Source organism: Alnus glutinosa, chromosome 7 (genome assembly GCF_958979055.1).
Source record: "Alnus glutinosa chromosome 7, dhAlnGlut1.1, whole genome shotgun sequence".
In the NCBI taxonomy this organism is placed as follows: Eukaryota; Viridiplantae; Streptophyta; class Magnoliopsida; order Fagales; family Betulaceae; genus Alnus; species Alnus glutinosa.
The window spans coordinates 11,858,788-11,880,020 of NC_084892.1; the positions used below are offsets into that span (position 1 = coordinate 11,858,788).

Genomic DNA, 21,233 nt, shown 5'->3' on the forward strand with positions numbered 1-21,233 from the left:
AAAACTAATTTTACCTATTTTTTTTTTTAAAATAAATGCAAGTTTATAATGGCATGAAGACGCGAGCATAGATAAGTTATACTCCTCCTTTTCAATCCATAACTATATCCTTAATTTGTGACAATTACGTCCTTTGTCATCGTCCAAATAAGTTGAAAAAAATATTCCAAAAAGTCTTTTGACAATCAATTCTCGTACCAGAAATGCTCATTTCGTGGCACATCTCTCTAATTTATCTTTTGTTTAAATTTACAATTAAATTTATAGGATTTTTATAAATTTAAAATAAATAAATTAAGATGAATAAAAAATACATCACAAAATTGTTCAAATTGACTGTGACAGGGTGTGGGTATTTTCTAATTCTCCCACATGACCCAAATTTCCATGCAAGTGATTGGGGTTAGGTGACTGACTACGTGACAAACATTTTTGTTTATTAAATTTATCTTTTCATACCTTAAAAAAATAAAAAATAATAATAATAAAAAAAAATAAATAAATAAATACATTTTCTCTTCATGCAAAACATCACATGAATCCAAACTAAACATGACCGGCCCGGGAGACGACAAACAGTTTCATGCTAAATCCATGCAATGCCATCTTCGTAAATACTTGCATAGCTAAGGTTTATGGTATAATGGCGCGCCCCGCGCCAAACACTTCCCACAAAGTGAAATCCTAGGGCCACGCGCGTCACTCCACGCTCCCACTCAAAAGTCCCAGCTCAGCCTGCTAAAACCCTGAATGGGACCCATGTCAGGAGGTGGGGACAGCGCGTGGGCAAGGCGGCCTTTTCCTTTTTTTCTGTTTCACCTGCAACTTTTTACAGAGTAAGAATGATGGCTTGATGAGGTAAAGTTAAAAATTAAAAAAAAAAAAAAAAAAAAGGGCAAAAAGAATACCTCATTCAAGTTGTTGGGACAGGAGACAGAGAGGGCAGTGACAACAAGCGAAGGCCTTCTTCTTTGCTTTGCCTTTTCCTTTTGAAAAAGCAAAGCAAAAACCAACCCCTCCTTAGATTCTTCTTCTTCTTCTTCTTTCTCCTTGTCCTAGTTCTTATTTACCTGTTTACTCTCTTTCTCTCTCATAAGTACTCATCGGACTGCCATAAGAAGAATCTCTGCTAGCAATGGACCAGCATTAGCATATTTATCTGCTTTGGTGACACATTGTTGGCGATCTGGTAAGTGTTATTACGTTATCTTAATTAGCTGCATTGTTTTTCTTTGTTAAAGTAGATGAAGCTTTGAAGCATTAGGGGTATCATTGTGGGTTTTTTAAGCTGTGCTTGAGTTCAGTTTATGATTCTTTATTTATTTATTTATTTTGTTTACTTTTGGTTTTGGCGATTTTAATTGCTGGATTCTTGCTGTTGTGAACATGTTATACCTTATCAAAGAATCTGGATGGCATTTCTGGGTTCTTCTTCTTCTTCTTTCTTTATTTATTTTTTTAATTGATGAATTTTATATAGATGGATAGAGAAGTTTTTTTTTTTTTTTTTTTTTTTTTTTTTTTTTTTATATTTGTAATTTGGGTTGTATTGAATTGTAACTAGGAGTTGGACTTTGGTTGTTGCTTTTATAAGTAAGAGCTTTTTTCTTATTTCATATTGATAATGGTATTGCTTCATCTAGTGCTTTTTAACTTTGCTTTGTTATTTATTTTTTATTGGGTCACGCGTAATGGTTTTAATTTGAATCTGTTTTATAGTTTAATTTGGGAGTAATTAGAGTTTTTTGTATATCAGATTATTTGTTTGTGTTATGAATGTAGTTGTAAACTCTAGGACTTTCGTGTCATCAAGCTCCAAGTTCAGAGCTTTTGCTCTTCTGTTTTTTTTTTTGACTGGCAGAGTGATTTGTAAGTTTTGCATTGGTTGATTTTTGAATGAATTGGTTAGACTGATGAACATTCTAGTTTAAAAAGCGGATAATTTTGTGGTTTAAAAGTTTAGAATATAATTGAACATATTACTGGAAACAGTTTAATTGAATTTCCATTTGTTTGCAACCCCATCATCAATACCAATTAGCTCACTAGTTCACGTTGTTCCCTTTTATGTATCAACTATGCCTTTCCAAGTTGAGTGACGTCCTTTGTTCAATGTTATATATGGCCTTCTTCTCATATATGCATCTCTTTGTGTTTGATCTTCGTTTTCTCATAGCCCTCTTCTCTTTCATTGGTCGCTAAACATCCTATCATGAAAGAGAAGTTTTTTTTTTTTTTTTTTTTTTTTTTTTTTTTTTTCAGAATCATAATAAGAAAGAAGATCAATATGAAAGCATGTGATGTTGAAGAGAAAACCAAAAATAATCAACTATGACTTTTTGTTTCAGAGTCAGTCGAAGCAAGAAAGAACATTAGTACGAAAGCATTGGTCACTCAAAATCAGTCAACTATACTTTCAAATTCAGGGCTCTATGTGATGCAGGACGCCAAACACGAGCCACAGATCACGTGTGGGTAAACATCAGAGTATGCCCAACCCATTACCTTCTGGCGTCCCGCATCACTATGCCTCTAAGCTATGCTTCCGATTAAAAAAAAAAAAAACACAATTTGCATAAGTTTTGGTTAAGTTTAGGTGAGGAATGTGAAGTTGTTTACGATTTCATATGTATATGTGTGTGCATTGGTTCTTTAGATTATGAATTTATAACCTGATATTAAGGAGATTTGATTTTTTATTATTTAATTAAAGGTCCGACATGAGATTGTTGTTTGTATTTGCTTCTGGTGAACAGAGAGCCTAATTTGAAACAATGACGAAGATAAGCCCTGAATTTGAAGTGAAGATGCAGGCAGAAGAAGTTCTGGAGGTTTCAGCTGATGTGAGCTTTGCTTCTAATCGGTTTCCAAAGTATAAATTAGGAGCTGACAATCAAATTTTGGAAGAGCCAAAGGAGGACAACCTAGGTCCATCCTTGAAGGAGGTTGTTGAACAGGAAACTGCCAATCTGTCAGAGCAGCACAAGCGTCTCTCAGTTCGCGACCTTGCTAGTAAATTTGACAAGAACTTGGCTGCTGCTGCTAAGTTGTCTGATGAGGTTCCCAATATTTGCCACTTCTCAATGGCTTTTATTTTTTTTCTTCCAAACACACATGGACATATAAGTAATTTCGGTTTGACATTCAATATAGCTTTTTTCCAGAGAACATATTTAACATAGCTTGTTTCCAACTACTGTTGATTAGCTAATCAATTTGGCGCATTGTGCAATATGTTGGGCCTTACCTAATTTAAAAGCAAGGGCATTTTTTTTTTTCTCTTTCAATTACAAAACTCAACCCTGGTTTTTGTCTTTGTCTGTTTAGTTCTCTTTCCCCCCTTGTGTGCAGTATCAAGTTCTGTGAATGCTAGACAAATAATGAATTGTCATTGTTTTCCCGAACTGTATTTTGTGTTGTTGTTCTTTTTTCTTCAATCTCACAACTCAAGTCTAGTTTGTTTCTTTTTGTCCATTTAGTTCTTCTCCCCTGGTGTGGGAAGAGTATGAAGTTCTGACAATACTAAATGAATTGCCCTAATTTTTCTTGAAATTCAGGCAAAGCTTAGAGAGGTGGCTTCTTTGGAGGGACATGTTCTTTTGAAGAAGCTTAGAGATGCATTGGAATCTCTAAGAGGCCGTTTGGCAGGAAGAAACAAGGAGGATGTCGAGAAAGCTATATCTATGGTTAGTTTTGCATACTTTTTCCTTATTTAGTTAGGTTTTGCGTTTGATTTCTGCAGAAGTTTTCTTTTTGGATTTTGTTGATAAATTCTACTGGTTCAACCTCCTTAGGGTTCTTGTATGATGTATAGGATTCATATATATGGGGCTGCACTTTCATATTTGTTGATGAATAAAATAATTATCTCTTGATTGTTAAAATCTTAGAGAGCAAAACCTATTGCTTGTCCCTTTTGGAATGGGTGAGCTAGATGCATTTTTTACCTTCAACAGTTCCATGTAAAGAGATTGCTCTAAAGACTCAAACCTGTGTACTTGTGCTTGCTCTTCTCAATATTTAAGTAAATGTTGATTATGTGGACTGAGAAAGCGTGTTTCCTTATTTTCTAAAGTATACACTATACTCATGCTTGTCATGTACTCCCTGCTGACAAATAACAGTTCTAGTGGCACAAGTACTTCTTAGGTCACTTTAACTAAATTGCTCGACCAACCTATATTATAAAAGGGGTTTAAGTTTAATCGGGCCTTCTACTTTATGACACACTTTGTCTAACTGTTATTGGGTATCCTTTTCTTTTATCTTTAGAGGTTGTTCTTCACTGCCGAAAACCTTAGGGTGTTATGCCGAGTTGGAGTTGTAGTTGAGGTGCTTCAGGAAGAATAACCGAGTTTATTTTCCACTTTTAACCACCTTTCCTAGAGATGCATGTGTTTGAAGTTTAGTTAGGTGCTCAAATAGCCTGACACCTCCTTAGCAGAAATGTATATATATATAAAGATTCTCTTTTCTCTTTTCTTCCCCTCTCCCTTCCTTTTTTTCTGGGAACACACTCCTGAGTGAATTGGGAATATGAGGAGATAAGTCCTTTATTATTGTCTATTCTATAACTAAAATGTAATATTGTCTTTGACTATAATCTCATCGTGCAGGTGGAAGCTTTAGCAGTTAAGTTGACTCAGAAAGAAGGAGAATTGATTCAAGAGAAGTTTGAAGTGAAAAAGCTAGCAAACTACCTCAAACAGGTCATTTAGTGCCATCCTGAATTTACATGCAGAATCATAGATCTTTTAACTACATGCCTTTTCGTGTGCTATATTTCTCTTGTGACTCATCTTACTGGTTTTAGAGCATTTAAGGGTAACAATGATTCCTTGATTAGTGTCTTATTGCATATGATATTAGACTAGACCTGTTGGTTTAATCCATGTGGACAGTGTATGGCTTGAGTGCATGGGGTCGATTGTCAACCCTTGGCCCAATGGTCTGAGCAAAGAAATCTTAGGTGTTTTGAGGATTTGGAGAGTTCCATGAAGGATATTTTAGCTTCATTTTTACGTACTCTATATATTTGGACGGTGTCTTTTTTGTCCCCACTATCAATTAGTTTTGTCAATTTTCTTGTTCGTTTTTCTCTTCCTAGTTAGGTGTTTTCTTTTGTATACTTCCAGTGTATTTAGAGGCGCCTTACGCTTTCAATAAGACTAAATTTACTTATATAAAAAAAAAGGGTTAAGTCCCTTTTGTATACTTTTTGTGTGCGAGGGTTTAACCTTGTTCTCTATAAGATCTGAATTATTCATAAAAAAAAAGTCAGCACCATTATCTTTGAAGGTGTATATTAAATAAATCAACCAAAAGATACAAAATTGACAAATGGGTAAAAGTAAATGCTTATAAAATAAATGAGCATGGAAGTCTCAATTTTCTTCTATAAGAGAGATTGACACATTGAGAAGTCTTCTAATGAGACAATAATATAACATGTTGAGACGCTATTCAACCCAAAAGCATACTTAAGCCTATGAGTTTGGACCCAACTATGCTATATTAACTACTCACACTTATGGCATATTTCCAATATGGTATTTAACTTATTTATACTCACATATGTATACTCAACATCTTCATTCAAAGTGGCTGAACTGTTGGTAGATTTTGCTAGCTTAATTGAAAATAGCTTGTGACGAAGAGTTGAGGCACTATGCATTACCAGCTGAAAGGATGAGTTTGGCTGCAAGTAACAGACATATTTTCTATCCTAAGTATAGTCTTGGTTATATTTGAGTTTAATAGGTATATGGTTTGTAAAAGTATTATCTTTCACAGATATATAAATAGGATGTTAAAACATGCCTGGTCAAAAAATACAATGTTCAATTGACTATTGCTTCAGTTTAATACTTAACATGCATACCTGACAGGTTTTCATGCTAATCATATTCAGTTAGAATCTAAAAGAAGCTTAATTTTTTTAATAAACATGTCATCAAGCAAATCTAAAATCAATTACCTTATTTTTGAATAGAACTCATCAGAACAAGTCTAAAATCTACCTTAAATTTCTAAGCAAAAAGATTCTCGCTACCACTGAGTACATTGAATAATCATGATTTTCAACAAATCTATGGTCGTGTAAAATAGAAAATCAAAGAGGAATTCAAGAAGAATACTTACAGAATGTGGGTTTTTGGACTGGAATGGAGGACGTGGCTTTTTCTCTTTCTTTCTCTAGAGCACGCATCGACAAAATTTTTGAGAATTGGAAAAAGAGGTAGCCGGCCAATAAGTAGGGTTTTTTAAATTGGAGAATTAGGGTTAGGTCAATTTAATAACTTTTTTGGAATTTTGGTTTTTAAGAAATTGTACTTCAAATTGGGCGAAAATTTTGAATTTCTAGGAGTATTAAGTGGCTAGGCCATATTGGGGAAAGCTTTTGGAGGAAAGTTGATAGTTAGGGTTTAGGCTTAATTTGGTCAAATGGATTTTAAGGAATTTATTGAATTTAGGAGATTACTTTCCCCATTTCACCAAAATTTTAAAATTTGAGTTACTACGTTATTGTAACTCTTATTCATGGAACAGTTGTTCGCTGACATCTTTTCGTGTTGGATTTTTGTTCCTTTTTGTAAATGGTATTTTATATTTGTTCTTGAGTTGAGTGTATTCTTTTGTTTACAGGCTTCTGAAGATGCTAAAAAGTTGGTTAACCAAGAGAAATCTTTTGCTTGTGCTGAAATTGAGAGTGCTAGGCTTGTAGTGCAGAGAATTGGTGAAGCACTTGAAGAAGAAGAAAGAAATTCCCCAGCTTCTAAAAAACAGGTTTCAATTAGTTGTTTGAAGTTATATGTACCTTCAATTTGCTTACGTTAATGAAATCTAAAAATGAGTGGAGCATGAGACACAAAATAGTTTTTGTTTTTTTATCTAATGTTCCATACTATCAGGATGTGGAGGATCTGATAGAGGAGGTTCAAGAGGGTAGAAGAATCAAAGTGTTGCATCAGCCAAGCAAGGTGCAATCTCCTAAGCTTTGTTTTCACTCATAGATTTTGCAAGATTTCATTACATACCATCATACAGATACTTGTGCATTGCCTGATCTGACACATATTATAGTCTATTACCAAGGCTAGCCGTTTTCATAATATGCATATCATATAGAACTTGAGAGGGCATCAGCCAAGCAAGGTGCAATCTCCTAAGCTTTGTTTTCACTCATAGATTTTGATACCATCATACAAATAATTTTGCATTGCCTGATCTGACACATATTTTAGTATATTACCAATGCTAATCGTTTTTATAATATGCATATCATATAGAACTTGAGAGGTTTCCTGCTAAGTCTTAGTCTTCAATTTAGCAGATGTTACCACTTCTGTCCTCATGTTTAGGAAACTTTTCAACTGTGTACTTTTGATCTTGACTAAAAGAATATTGGAAAGAAAGTTGTAATTTTCTTTGTTTTATTTTTTATTTTTTTTTGCTGAACATCGTGGTTCAATATTTTAATTTAAATGCTTAGTTTGATAAGTAGTCTAATAAAGGAGTGAAACAATGAATTCTTCAAGAGTATGTGCAATATTCTTCACAAGTATGGTCCAACTAATCACATCAATTGATGTTGAGAATAATGGTGTAACAACATAGTTAGTTTGTGTTTCCCTTTATTTTGCTAATTATGTTATTGAGGTGCATTATGAGGGCCTGGGGTTTATTCTTCAGGGGCGGATACACAAAGTAGCCCTGCTTTGGAGGGTTTCCTGTCATAAAAAAAGGGTTAATTGACTTTTTAGTACCTGTTGTAAGGGTCATTAACAAATGACTACCTCGGTTTTGGTTTCAAAAAGTATCATAGGTGGTACCTGATGTTAATCGAAATACCCACTTGGTACTTCCGTCTAGGTTTTGTCCAATTTTTTTTATGGAGATCCATGTCATCCCCTTAAAATCGTGACACTTGTCCTGTGTGCCACATATTTTAGCCAAGTTAGACTATCCTATGATGTGGCCTTGTATTGCAGGTGGTATCGATGTTTTTATGCTACATCAGATGTTGAAAATAATAAAAAATTACCTCAACTAAAAAAAATAAAATTCCAGAAACCAAAAATTGGGGGTGGCCGACCACCCCCATTTTGGCCAAGGGGTACCCCTTATGGCCAGCCGGGGGTGGTTGAACCACCCCGGGCCTTGGTTGTTCGGCCACCCCCAAGGGCCAACACTCCATTTGTTTTTTTTTTTTTTCCTTTGGCCTTTTGGGGTTGGCGGAACCCACCCCTAGGCTAAATGAGGGTTCCCGAGCCACCCCCAAGGCTAATGGGGATGGTTTCGGCTACCCCCATTTTGCAAGTTGGGGGTGGCCGAACCACCCCTTGGCTAGCCATAGGGGGTGGCTCGAGCCATCCCTTGGACAAAATGGGAGTGGCCGGCCACTCCCAAATTTTGGTTCCTAATTTTTATTTATTTATTTATTTAAGTTTAGGTAATTTTTTATTATTTTCGGCATATGACGTGGCATAAAAACATAGGTACCACATGTGATGCATGGCCACGTCATAGGATATTCTGACTTGTCTAAAATATGTGCCACATGGGGCAGGTGTCACCATGTTAAGAGGGGTGACGTGGATCTCTGTAAAAAATTTGAACGGAACTTGGATGGAAGTACCAAGTTGGTATTTCGATTAACGACAAGTACCACCTGTGATACGTTTTTGAAACCGAGGCTTCCATTTGATAATGACCCTTACCACAGGTACTAAAAAGGCATTTAACAAAAAAATTAAATAATTATGTTATTGAATATAGCAATTTATTGCCCCTCCCAAAAAAATAAAATAAAATAAAATTTCTAGGTGTTAAGCAGAAAGTGCAGAAAAATAGGGGCTGATGAATAGGGGGTGAGGCGGGATCGGTTTCTCTATCCCTAAGCTTGCTCTTACAACTGAAAGCCACCAGCCATCCCCACTGCATACTTGGGATGGGTACATATTAATGATAAATTGCATTTATCCCAAAAATGCCAGTGATGACCATTTGGCCCATCACATTGCCATCCTTACTAATGAAGTACTGAAATTATGAAACATATTTTAAGTTATGTTTGTCTATTCATATCAAGTAAAATTGACCATGCAGTTTATAAGGAGGTTGAAGCTGAAGCTTTAGTACCCTTGCTATAATTTTTTTTTCATATCCTTTTATTTATTATATTTAAGTATCTTTTAGTTGTTAATTTTACTATGGCACTTTGGGTTAATTCTTCCATGTTTGGTGTATATGGTTGTTCCGGGAGTGTATTTTTTTACTTAATACATTCGAGTAAGTCAAAATAATTTGACTGCCATATCTTAAGGATTTTGCCAATCGGCTATGTCTCATCTTACTAGCCATGTTAAGATTTTATACTTATTTACTTTAAAGTATTAGGATAATCTTACTTTTTACCTTTTCATAGTTGGTTGGTTTTTCTGGAAAAACATGTGGCTGTTTCCAGGAAGACAGTGCTTTTGCAAACTCATTTGCTTTTCTTCCTTTCTCTTGCTGCATTTCTGTTTCATTGTTATCTGCTATATATTACAACCAACTATGCTAATAAGGTTTCATGCTATTAACTGACTATTTTCACATATTATTTACCAATAATTCCATTTTATTCATGTTTTGCTACTGTTGATATAATGAGGACATGCTTTGCTTTGCATAATTGTTTACTTTTTTAGGACACATTTGAGTTTCAAATATGTAGTTAAGATCAAATTTACTTTTCAAACTGTGAAGATATGCATTATGTTTGCAGATGATGGACATGGAACATGAGCTTCGTGCACTAAGGACTCAAATTCGGGAGAAATCTATATTTTCGGTTAAGCTTCAGAAAGAGGTTTGTTATATCGTTTACCTTTCATAGAAGTCATCTAATATTTTTTTCTGGACTTAACTAAACAGTATGTTTGGCTATGTCACTGACTTGGTTATTAGGGTGATACCTTAACTTAAAACACCTTTTTCTCCTCTTGAAGCTAAAATGAAGTGAATAGCATTGGTTCAAATCAGCTTATCTTCTGAGTAAATTCCTAAAGATTTGTTTCATGACATGTTTCTTTACTGCTTTGTTAAAGTTTTGTCACAAGTTTTAATTAACTTATGATTGACAGACCCATCTTCAGCTGGCTACGTCTGAACTTGGTCTAATAATAATTTATATTTTTTTGCTCTTGGCAACTGTGCTTTTAAATCATATTCAACACAGAGTAGGAAACGATAATAAAATGACTTAGAAAATGATTACAAAAATAGCAGTAGGTAGGCTTTAGTGATAACATCAAGTACATCAAACACAAATATGCAAGGAATAGGTCCGTGTCCTGCATGCTAGCTTTTCTTGCCTTAAGTTTAGTAACATGCTGGTCGGTCAATTATATTCCTTAGGCAATGTTAAGTTGGAGTATGGGAGATACCTGTCATATAGTATGAAAAGCCTGTTTCTTTTCTTAATTATGAAAATAATATTCTTAGCTGTGTATGTTTCTACCAGTTTAGTTTCAGACCATGTCCTGACATCTGATTTCTTTTTTCAATCGAGTGCGATTATGACTGTCTTGAAATCTGATATCTTTCTTCAATTAGTCAATCATTAAATAATTCCTAGGCATGCAAGAAAGTTTGTTCAAGATACTTTTATTGGAAGAGCTCATGTCCTTATCCTTTTTCCAGCTGGCAATAAGCAAGAGGGATGAGGAAAATAAATCTAGTTTATATATCTTAGATGGTTCTGAAAATCTAGGTTCATATCTACGAATTCGGCCTCGGTCAGATAAGCCTCCACTGCTTTCAAAATGTTCAATCCATTGGTACCGCTTATCATCTGAAGGCAGCTGGAGGGAAGTTATTTCAGGTATTTATTCAATCAGTTTTTCTTCTGTGCCCCAATGTGAACTAGGCTCAGTAGAATCACTTCATATGATTAAAAATTGTAACAATTTAGCATATTGGTGTATTATATCTTGTTTATCTGTTATTCAGGCTTAAATCATCTGTATGGTTTATCATGTAGTTTAATATATTTTACTTATAAAAAAAAAATGGTTTATCATGTAGTGCATGTTCTTCCTTAATTCACTTAATGGAGACTCGTTTAATGAATAAGCAGGTTGTCTACAATTGGGGGTTTGGAAAAGGAAAATAAAAAGGAAGGAATTGCATGCTTTCACTGCTATGACCCATTACTTCATTTTAACTGTTGATAACTACTTCAAAGTGTTAACAGAACTAGGATTTCCATGTACCTTTAAACAATAAAAACTCCTACTTGCTTCATGCTGTTATTAAGTTCATTTGTTCTCATGCAACTGCATCTTTCTTCACAGTAGTTCCAGCCTAAGTTGTTGCACATGAATGAGGATAAAAAATGTTCCAAGTCATTGAGTTTAAGATCGAAGAAACAAGACATTATGCTTGTTTTGATCCAACGATTTGATGAAAAATCAGGATGGTTTTCTATCCAAAAGTCACATAGTTGTTGCTTTAGTGAGACATGGCTTCTGAACTGATCAAGTTTCTTATTCTGATTACACACCTGGATCATAAAAAAAGAGAGAGCTAAAGTTCAAAATGCAATTGCGAAAAAGTAAATAACATAGTTTGCTTCTAAATCTATCTGCCATATTGCGTGAAATTCTTCACATACTAAATTGTATCTCTTATCTTGGTAGACCTTAATAGATCCCTGTGGTTGAGAACAATATGCATAATCTCATTAAGTCTTTCTTGTAAATGCATCTAACTTATGCGGGTCTTGGAATATTTAATTGGGACAGCTGCTAAGAAGTTCCTCTAATCAAAACTCCTTTATTACCAGTGTCTTATCCAACTCTCCTCAGTTGAAAACCAAACTAGGTGATTTGTTTGTCATCTTCTACTATCACCTTTAGGTTGTCCAGATTGTAAGTTTGCTGCATATTTTATCATTGTCCAGTGGAGGTCATACCAACATGTATTCGATGGATGCAATACTAATGTCTAGTTATAAAGTCGACCATTTGACACGAAAGAAAACGATGGTTTATGACATGAGCACATCCCCCTTTAATTACCTGCAAGACAAATCTTGTAATGTAATCAAATATGATACCACCAAGGCATGATTGGTCAAGTATGCGAGTTAGAGGTGGACTTCATGACAATTTTTACCAAATGTCTCTGCGGTGGACCACTAGCCCCAAGAGCTTAGATTATTAAGAAGTGTAATGGAAAGAAAACTATGAAATGGAATGGAGCTGCTGATTCTACGTAGCTCATTCCTTCTCCTTCATTCATTAAATAGATCCAAAATACCAAAATATTCTATGACAGCTCACTAGGACACTTGGCCTTCTTCTAGAAGGTTTACATATCATTCCCTATATTCTTAGGAATTTCATATTATTCCACAGTTCACTCTAACAAGAAGAAAGGAAAAAATGTATACTCAGAATACACTAACACTGCTCCCTAGCACAAGCCCACCTAGTAACCATGAGCCATACCTGGGTCCTGCATTTGTAGAATAGGAGAAATTAACCGTAAGAGGGGTAGAAGTTAGAAATAATTAGTTTGATCACATGAGTTAAAAACTAAGCCAAATAAGGCACAAAAATCTAAATGACGCAGCCATTGGTATCATCATATGTGCGGCATACTTGTGTCTGATCAAAATGTTAACTGTAACTCTTATCTGTTCATTTCAATCTCACTTAATTGGGTATTTGGGTTCTGCAAATTCAATTTTGTTCTATAGAGCTCTTATGGTGTTTTAATCATACTTTTCTTAAGTGGTTCATCTTTCCCACTTCAACAGGCGCCAACAAATCAATTTATGCTCCTGAACCCTTTGATGTTGGAAGAATCTTACAAGCCGAAATTGTTTCCAACGGCCAAAAATTCACAGTCACAACTACTGGTCCCATTGAGACGGGTTGGTTTTGATCATAAATCTTCATTATAATTTTTGGGAACATTTTTTTTATCCATTTTGATGTTGTCTTGTGTAATCTGGATCAAATTTCCGGGTTTGGGCTCTTACAGATTTTAGCTTCATACATCCTATTTGATGCTTAAAGATGTGGAGAAAAAAAGAGGCTGACTTAATTACTTCTAACAGCTGCAGGACTTGGAAGCTATGTAGAGACGCTTTTACGAAAATCCAATGCTGAATTTAATGTATGTTATCCTACCCTTTTTAGTTACTTCCAGTCTTTTGGTTTTTCTTATTAAGCTCTAGTCATTAGTATTTATTGTTAACTACTAAAACAAAATATGATAAGAAAAGGCAAAAGAATGGTAAAAAAGAATGGTGTATTATTCCATTATTTTTTTTATCGACTTGTCCACCTTTAATCTTCTCATTCTTCCATGGTCACAGATTGTATGCTAGTGAATTGAGCGAATGGTAATATCTGACATCTATGTTTGATGTGACATGTGACACAACTCATACCTTAAGGTTGTTCTGTCTTTTTTCTTTTTTTCTTTTTTCTTTTTTTTGTGGGGGGGGGGGGGGGGGGGGGGGGGGGGGGGGAGTGACCGGTGGGGGTGGTCTTTGATGTTGTGACTTGACTTTGACCATACTGGAGGTCATTTAATTTTATTTGGGGTAATTCCTCTTTTTCATTTGTTCGTAACCAATTTTTTATGTTGTACATTTTTCATATGGTTCAAGGAACAGCTTCTTTCTTATGTCTTTATTTTTTTCTATATTGAAAACAAAAAACTTTAATCAGTTCTAATCAAACAGCTTTTATTCCTCGTCGAAGCATTGTTGAAAATGTGTTATTAGCCCAAGAAGTAATGAAGATGGGATTTTAGTTTAGCTTTGCAGAGAAGTGTTTTGTTGGTTAAAATTTTGTTTGTACAGGGGTTATTAAGCTTTAGTGTTTTACTATAACGTTTTCATTTTAAAGTGTTCAGTTGTTTGGTTAATGAAAGTTTCTCATTCATCAAAAAAGGAAAACAAAAAACTGTTTCAGAAAACACTTGATGTTGTTTGAAAACTAGTTCTTTCAGGAATATTTTTCATAAAAGAGTTTCAGAGAACATGTTTGTTATAGCATTTTTGCTCTGTTTTTTTATTTTTGTGAATTTAAAAACAGAAATAAATTTAAACAGTTACCATACAAGCCTGATTTGAAGACTTTCTTCTTTATTAAACAGCACTCCAAAAGAAAGGGGATTTTCTTTGACGGGGGTATATATTTGGGCCAATAGCCCTAACAGTTGGCTCTCTGATTCACCCCAGTGGTTATCTCCACATAGAAAAACAAAATCATATTTGATTAGGGCTACTCTTTTCTCACTGGTGATTTTAATAGGGAAAGAAAAATTATTGTCTTTGTAAAGATGATAAAAGGCTACTGTCCTTTTTCCTGAATGGAGAACATGTCCCTGATGGACTTGAAGGAAACACTTCTTTCTGGGTTATTTTTTCCCCACTAACACTATGTTTGCAAGGTTCTAAGGAAAGGAATGGGGTGGATAAGATCTATCTGTAGGGAAAGGAAAGGAAATGATAGGTTTGCATGGGAAGTTTAGGAAACATATAATCCCTTGTTTGATTAATGAGAGGACAGGAAAGGAGCGGAAAAAGTATATTTAGACTTTTATTATCATACCCCTTTATTTAAATAAGAAGTTTTGTTGTGATAGGTTTTCATGTGAATGAGGGAAAATTTCATTGAAAAATTTTCCTTGCCTACAATCAGTCCGTTTTTGGGCAGAAAGCAAATTTCTCAGAAATGACAGCAATTTTCCTGATAAATCCCTTCCTTTACCTACTTATTAAAAATCCCACATTAAAGAAAATATAAATTCTCTTCATTGTTTTCCATCCCTCTCCTTTCCTCAACCCAAATCTCTTCTCCCAAATGTGGGATGGTATGTACTCTTAGTACATGGGAGAATTTTTTTTCTTTTTTGTAAATTTTCAGATGCTAGATGCTAGTTTCCTGGTGGCTGTTACATAGACTTGGACATCTCAACATCCGGTGCTCTTTACCTCCAACACCTGGGCAGGACACCCGTGCCTCTTTAGGCCTACATAGTTGCCCTCATTCTGACTTTGGGCCAGAGATTGATCTTAGTTAGCCCCTAACCTCTTTAACTTCTTTCATCAGCTGTTTGGCCAAATAAGATCTTTTTGCAGACTATTTATCTGTACTTGGCCATTGACTTCGTCGTAATGGCAGACCATTGAGCAAATGTAGGAAGTTGATTGGGGCTGGGATGCGTTGAGGTGGAGTTATATCATCATGAAAACTTGGCAATTTGCTATATTCACATTATGCATGATTTCTTCTGTCAAAATTTGGCAAAGTTAAGACCTAATTTGTCATTCTTAATGAGTATGTGGTAAAAATTACCACTCAGGAAGTGGATGACTAGATGAGAGACTGGGAAATTTTGTTTCATTTCTCAAAAAAATTGGCGAATTTCTTCCTTGTTAGCGCATGACTGCTGATCCTTCCAGTGGGCTTGTCCCTGTTTCTATTGATGTATAGTTGCATCTTGGCGTAATGCTGAGATGATTTGAACTCATGAAAACTTATGGTTGGCATTTTTATTTTAATAATCATACTACTGGAATATTGCCTTTTGGGCCAGCAGAAGTCCTTCGGAACTGTAGTCATCAAAAGACATTTCTTTTATTATAACTAAGAGGTCTTACGAGTAAAATGAATATCTTCATTGCAACCAACACAAAAACTTTAATAAATGTCAGATTGCACAAGAATTATCTGTAGCATGTAAAGTCATTTAGAATACATAGTTCTGCTCCAGGTCCAAACTGATCCAATGTAGATCATGGCTTCAACTATAATCTATGTAATGTGACATCTGAATTGTTCTTAGCTGGAAACCATGCGGTTGCATAACAGCTTTTGGATGATCAGAACTTGTACATAATATTATAAATGCGCAGAAATTTATGATTGTATTTTTTGGAGTTTTACTTTAGTTCTAATTAATTCATGAAAGGGTTGAAAAAAAAAAAGAACTATGGTATTGTGGTTAGAACTAAAGTTCTTTCTGTGATGCTAGCTCCTCAAAGATTCGGTCTTTGCGAGTTCTCTTGCTCTTATTCGAGGCTGTCTCGGGGCTTAAGGTTAATTTGGCCAAATCCAGCATTATTCCAGTGGGGAATGTCGATAATGTGGGTAGGTTAGCTGGCATTTTAGAGTGTGAAGTTGCTTATTTGCCTGTGATGTATTTGGGTCTTCCATTGGGGGCTCCTTACAAGTCTACTCGTATTTGAGATGGAGTTATTGAGAAGGTTGAAAAACGGTTGGCTAGTTGGAAAAGGTTATACCTCTCTAAGGGAGGGAGAGTGACCCTTATCAAGAGTACGCTCTCTAACTTACCTACGTACTACATGTCTCTGTTCCCTATTCCGGTGAGTGTTGCTTCTCGCATTGAGAAGTTGCAACGAGATTTTCTTTGGGGTGGCATGGGTGAAACGTTTAAATACCACTTGGTGAGTTGGGAGAAGGTTTGTACTCCAATTTCGAATGGGGGGCTTGGCATTAGGAAGTTGGTTCAGTTTAATCGCGCATTGCTAGGCAAATGGTTATGGCGATATGGCATGGATAGGGATGCTTGGTGGAGAGTCGCGGTGGACTCAAAGTATGGAAGTTTGTGGGGTGGGTGGTGCTCCCGAGAGGTTGCTGGGGCGTTTGGAGTAGGGTTGTGGAAGTTTATAAGGAAAGGTTGGGAGAAATTCTCCAAACTTCTTAGATTTGAGGTGGGGGAAGGGAGTAGGATCAGATTTTGGCATGACTTGTGGTGCGGAGATTCGATTCTGAAAGAAGTGTTCCCTGATCTCTTTGGCATTGCTCGGGTGAAGGATGCGTCAGTGGCTGATAATTTGGAGAGTTTGGGCGGGTCCATTCAATGGAACGTGAGCTTTATTAGAGAGGCTCATGATTGGGAAGTCGATGTTTTTGCCTCTTTTTTCCAGATGCTGGGCTCCACCACGGTGAATATGGAGAGGGCAGATTGTCTTAAATGGGTCCCATCCAAGAAAGGTGTGTTCAGGGTGAAGTCTTTTTTTGGTTCTATGATGTGTGCTGGAGGTACTCGGTTCCCATGGAAGTGTGTGTGGCGGTCTCAGGCTCCCCCGAGGGCAGCTTTCTTCACTTGGTCTGCAGCTCTAGGCAGAATTTTGACCTTGGACAATCTTAGGAAGAGGAACTTAATTATTGTGGATAGATGCTGTCTTTGCAAGCGGGATGGGGAATCAGTGGACCATATTCTTCTGCATTGCGATTTGGCTTCAGCTCTATGGAACAACATTTTCTCACGCTTTGGGATTGCATGGGTCATGCCTAGGAGTGTGCTTGACTTAGTTGCTTGTTGGTGGAAGTCTGGGAGATCAGGGAGCGCTACTTCTTGGAAGATGGTGCCTAATTGCCTTTTTTGGTGTATTTGGAGAGAAAGAAACCTTAGGTGTTTTGAGAATCTAGAAAGCTCCCTTGAGGAGGTGCTAGAGTTGTTTCTTCATACTTTGTATGTCTGGTCGATGGCTTATTTGTACCCTTTATCTATCAGCTTTGCTGAATTTCTTACTTCTTTTTCGCTTTCTAGTTAGGTGTTTCCTGTTGTATACTTCTAGTGTACGTAGGGGCGCCTTACGCTTTTAATAATACTATCATTACTTATCAAAAAAAGAAAAAGAAAACTAGTTTACACATCTAGTTCTTATCAGGTTTTGACATTCGTTTTATAGGTAGTTATTTCCCAGATGAATGGACAAGATCATCCATCACACTCTGTTCATGCATTTCATGTGGGAAAGATGAGGATAAAGCTCTGTAGAGGATGGATTACGAAGGCTAGAGAAAATTATTCATTGTCAATGCAGGTATTCTTTATAGCTAATAACTTTTGTTTCACTGAAGATGGAGAAGTTATTGTGGGTTTGCTGGATTTGGTACTTTTTTATTGTGTTGAGCAGCACTGTGATTGATTTTCTTTCTTTCTTTCTTTTTTTTGTTTCCTTTTTTAGACTTACCATTTAAAATGACTTCTTCATGTGAAGAAGGCTCATTTTTGCTTGTTGAGATTCATAACGGCACATCATTTCACCTGTTAACTATAATTTGTCATAGAATGTGTAATGGCTCTATTCATGAGATGGATAGACAAGTGTACTATTTGTTTGCTTGAAAAATATAAACAACCACACCCCCCCTCCCCGACTTCTGTTTAAAGTGAAGAAAAGAGCAAAATAGACAAAGAAGAAGAATCTTCTTATATATAATGAAGAAATTTTGCATCATTTGTCCTTTCTCTGTCACTGTATCAGTCATATCATACAGAAATGTCATTCTTCATTTTCTGTTGTGGCCTCTGATCATTGAAACCTCCACATTCTTTCCATGATGGAAATTGTCTTTTCTTTAGGCTTGAGCTTTTCCATGAAAAACTTGGTACCATTGTTTCTTTCCATTTTAATTCACATGAAGTACTTTCACGAACAGGATTTTCTTAAAACTAACTCTTTCCCTACCTCTAGCTATGTGGAGTCAGAGGTGATGGTAATAATGCAGCCAAGGCATTGTTTTGGCAACCACGGAAGGGCCTCTCATTTGTTTTAACATTTGAATCGGAGCGAGAAAGGAATGCAGCAATTATGCTTGCAAGGAAATATGCTCTTGATTGCAATGTATGTATATTTTACTTTCCTGAATTTAACTAGGTTCTTCAATTATTGGTTTCATAAATGTCGGTGAGATTTGGTAGGACATGGGAATGTTAAGTTCCCAAGGGAGCCCACTCCCCCTTGTACCCAATAGATTCGGCTTCTAGCTTAGGTTATCATATGTTCTGTGAATATTAGAAGATCTTAATCACCATGACCAAGTGCTTTCTCTAATTTTTCCATTTTCTGGGCTCCAATTATGTAGCTTCCATTTCTTCTGGATCTTCAATACAGGATGAAGAAACTGGGTAGCTTTTACAAACATTTTCTTCATACTTAGCCCCTAGTATTTGGTCTTTCTGGATATAAAAGGCTCAGTGGGCTGTTTGGTGAAAATTAGTTTTGCCAGTATACTTTATTTTTGCTTTATTTTCACTTTGTATAGAGTTTGAAATTGGAAACCTTAAATAACAGGTCATGCTTGCTGGACCAGATGATCAAGTATAGAAGTTAACCTACTGACTGAGTTTTGGCAAATGTAAGTACAATCAGGTTTTCATAGTGTGAGTAATATGTGTGCGTTTGTTGAGTCAGAAAAACAGATTTGTGTTTGTAATATTCCACTAATAGGGTTGAATCATTTTAGGCATCGTTTTTTTTGTTTTGCCTAATCATTTGTTTGTAACAAACTTACCACTTCTCTATTAATGGGTTCATCTGTGCTTTGTGACTGATTTGCATAATATAGCAGTTTGCTTATACGTTGGCACATTTGCATATATAGCAGTTTATTACTACATACTACACCCACGTCTTACTGGGCTGATGTGGCAGTGTCGGTGTTTTTTTTAAGAAGCATGGATGAACACTGCCATATCAGCCCAATGGGCACTGCCTGTGGATGTTGGGAAGTTGGAAAAGGTTCTTCCCATTTTCCCTGGCACAATGTGCAAATATAGAAATTAAAAGTAAAACAACACATACAATATTCTGGTTAGTTATCTCTCACTCCTGAATTCTTCAGTGGAGTTTGTATCTATTTATAAAGTATAATCGCAATTGGGGGGGGGGGGTTCAAAATCAAGATAACATTTATCTATACAAACTGAACAGGATTTAATCGTTATCAGCTAAGATAATTCAATTGAGGTTTATCATTTTGTTCTTGTGCTTTATGTGATCTGCTAGCTAGATCCTTCGGAGACTCTGTCCTTGTCTTGTCTTGAAGCATCTGCTAGCTAGATGCTTTGGAGACTTTATGTGATCTCCTATTGTCATGGCATATTTTTGTCCTATGAAGAAGGTTAGTAATAGAATGTTGCTGTAGAAGTACAATACCAGCAGCCACAAAATGTGTTTGAACACCAAAAATAAAATAAAATCAATCTTCCGAGGTCCTTATACAGCAAACTCACTCTTCAAACACGAAATTAATCTATCAATAGCGACAGATGATGAAGCAGTAAAACCAATTTCAATTTGTGCAGTTCGAAAATTAAACAGAGTTGAATCGACCGAGAAGCCATAAAATCAATTTCAAGGAATTCAATTTCATTGTATTCCGGTATATTTGCCGCAACAATCAAAGAGGAAGGTTCAATTTTAGGGGAACAAGCTTGTACAAATGGTAGGGGTTTACATCTGGGCAGATACTGCCTGCATCCGTTATCTGAACATGCGGCTGCGGTTAGTAAAAATCACTATCTACATATAAGGATCCGGATAGAGGTTTTAGCGCATGTAGATGCGGTTATTAACCGTATCTGCATACCTTTATATATAATATATATGTCTTAAATATATATAATAAATTCATTAAATTGACGTCGTTTTGGTGTTCAATACTAAAAAGACGTAATTTTGGATTAGATCTAGGTTATGTTTACATTGGTTTGATAGATTGTGTTACTTTTTCGTGTAATACTTGGAAAAAAATGTAAAAGTAATGTGAAATCAATATAATTTTAAAAGATTATAGCTTAAAAAAAAAAATTAAACAAGTCAAAAACACTAAAAATCGTTTAAAAAGGTCATAATAGAGACCCAAAGAAGGCCCAACAGATTAAAATAGGCTCAAAAGGTCAATTACCCATTACACCCCTAACCAATAGGGCATGAGGAGTAGGGTGTAATGGGTGTGTTGGGTTATTAGGTTAGTGGGCCTTTTAATTGATGGGTGTTAGGATTTTATGTTTTCTATTTGAGGTTTATTATGTTTCCTCGTAAAAGTATTCAGCCTTTAGGTTTAATTGTAATTGAGATGTGTTTGATGTCATTTTCTTACATATCTCTTTTACAAATCTACCATTGAATATGTAGAATCCACATGTAATCTTATAAATTCAAAATATGTATTTGGTGTCATTATCTTATACATCTCTTTTGCAAAGTCACCATTGAATTTGTGGAACCTACATGTGGTCCCATAAATTCAATGGTGGATTTGGACATTTCTTGTACGGAGATGGACAAAAGATGTGTAAGAGAATAAAACCAAACATTTCTCTAAATTCAATGATGAATTTGCATATATCTTAAACGTAGATGGACAAGAGATGTGTAAGAGAATGAAACAAAACATTTTCATTAT

At 35.6% G+C, this 21,233-nt stretch overlaps 1 protein-coding gene across 3 annotated transcripts; it reads left to right on the plus strand.

Annotated features, from left to right (window-relative positions):
* Positions 1-934: 934 nt before the first annotated feature.
* On the plus strand, positions 935-19,386 carry LOC133874206 (stomatal closure-related actin-binding protein 2-like). 3 transcript variants are annotated; one of them, XM_062312071.1, is made up of 14 exons: positions 935-1,189; positions 2,349-2,596; positions 2,757-3,059; positions 3,558-3,686; positions 4,617-4,709; positions 6,646-6,786; positions 6,912-6,980; positions 9,770-9,853; positions 10,687-10,867; positions 12,809-12,925; positions 13,112-13,170; positions 17,729-17,863; positions 18,518-18,667; positions 19,118-19,386. In XM_062312071.1, exons 3-14 carry the CDS (start codon positions 2,775-2,777, stop codon positions 19,148-19,150), a joined length of 1,476 nt encoding a protein of 491 aa, XP_062168055.1. In that variant the 5' UTR covers positions 935-1,189; positions 2,349-2,596; positions 2,757-2,774; the 3' UTR covers positions 19,151-19,386. The 3 variants fall into 3 exon arrangements, with proteins under 3 accessions (XP_062168055.1, XP_062168056.1, XP_062168054.1); XM_062312072.1 differs by having other exon boundaries at positions 2,349-2,475; XM_062312070.1 differs by lacking the exon at positions 2,349-2,596 and having other exon boundaries at positions 936-1,189.
* The last annotated feature ends 1,847 nt before the right edge of the window (positions 19,387-21,233 follow it).

Coding starts and splice junctions, on each gene's coding strand:
- LOC133874206 (XM_062312071.1), top strand. CDS start 2,775: ATGACGAAGATAAGCCCTGAATTTGAAGTGAAGATGCAGGCAGAAGAA. Junction 3,060..3,557: donor CTGCTAAGTTGTCTGATGAG/GTTCCCAATATT, acceptor CTTGAAATTCAG/GCAAAGCTTAGAGAGGTGGC. Junction 10,868..12,808: donor CTGGAGGGAAGTTATTTCAG/GTATTTATTCAA, acceptor CCACTTCAACAG/GCGCCAACAAATCAATTTAT.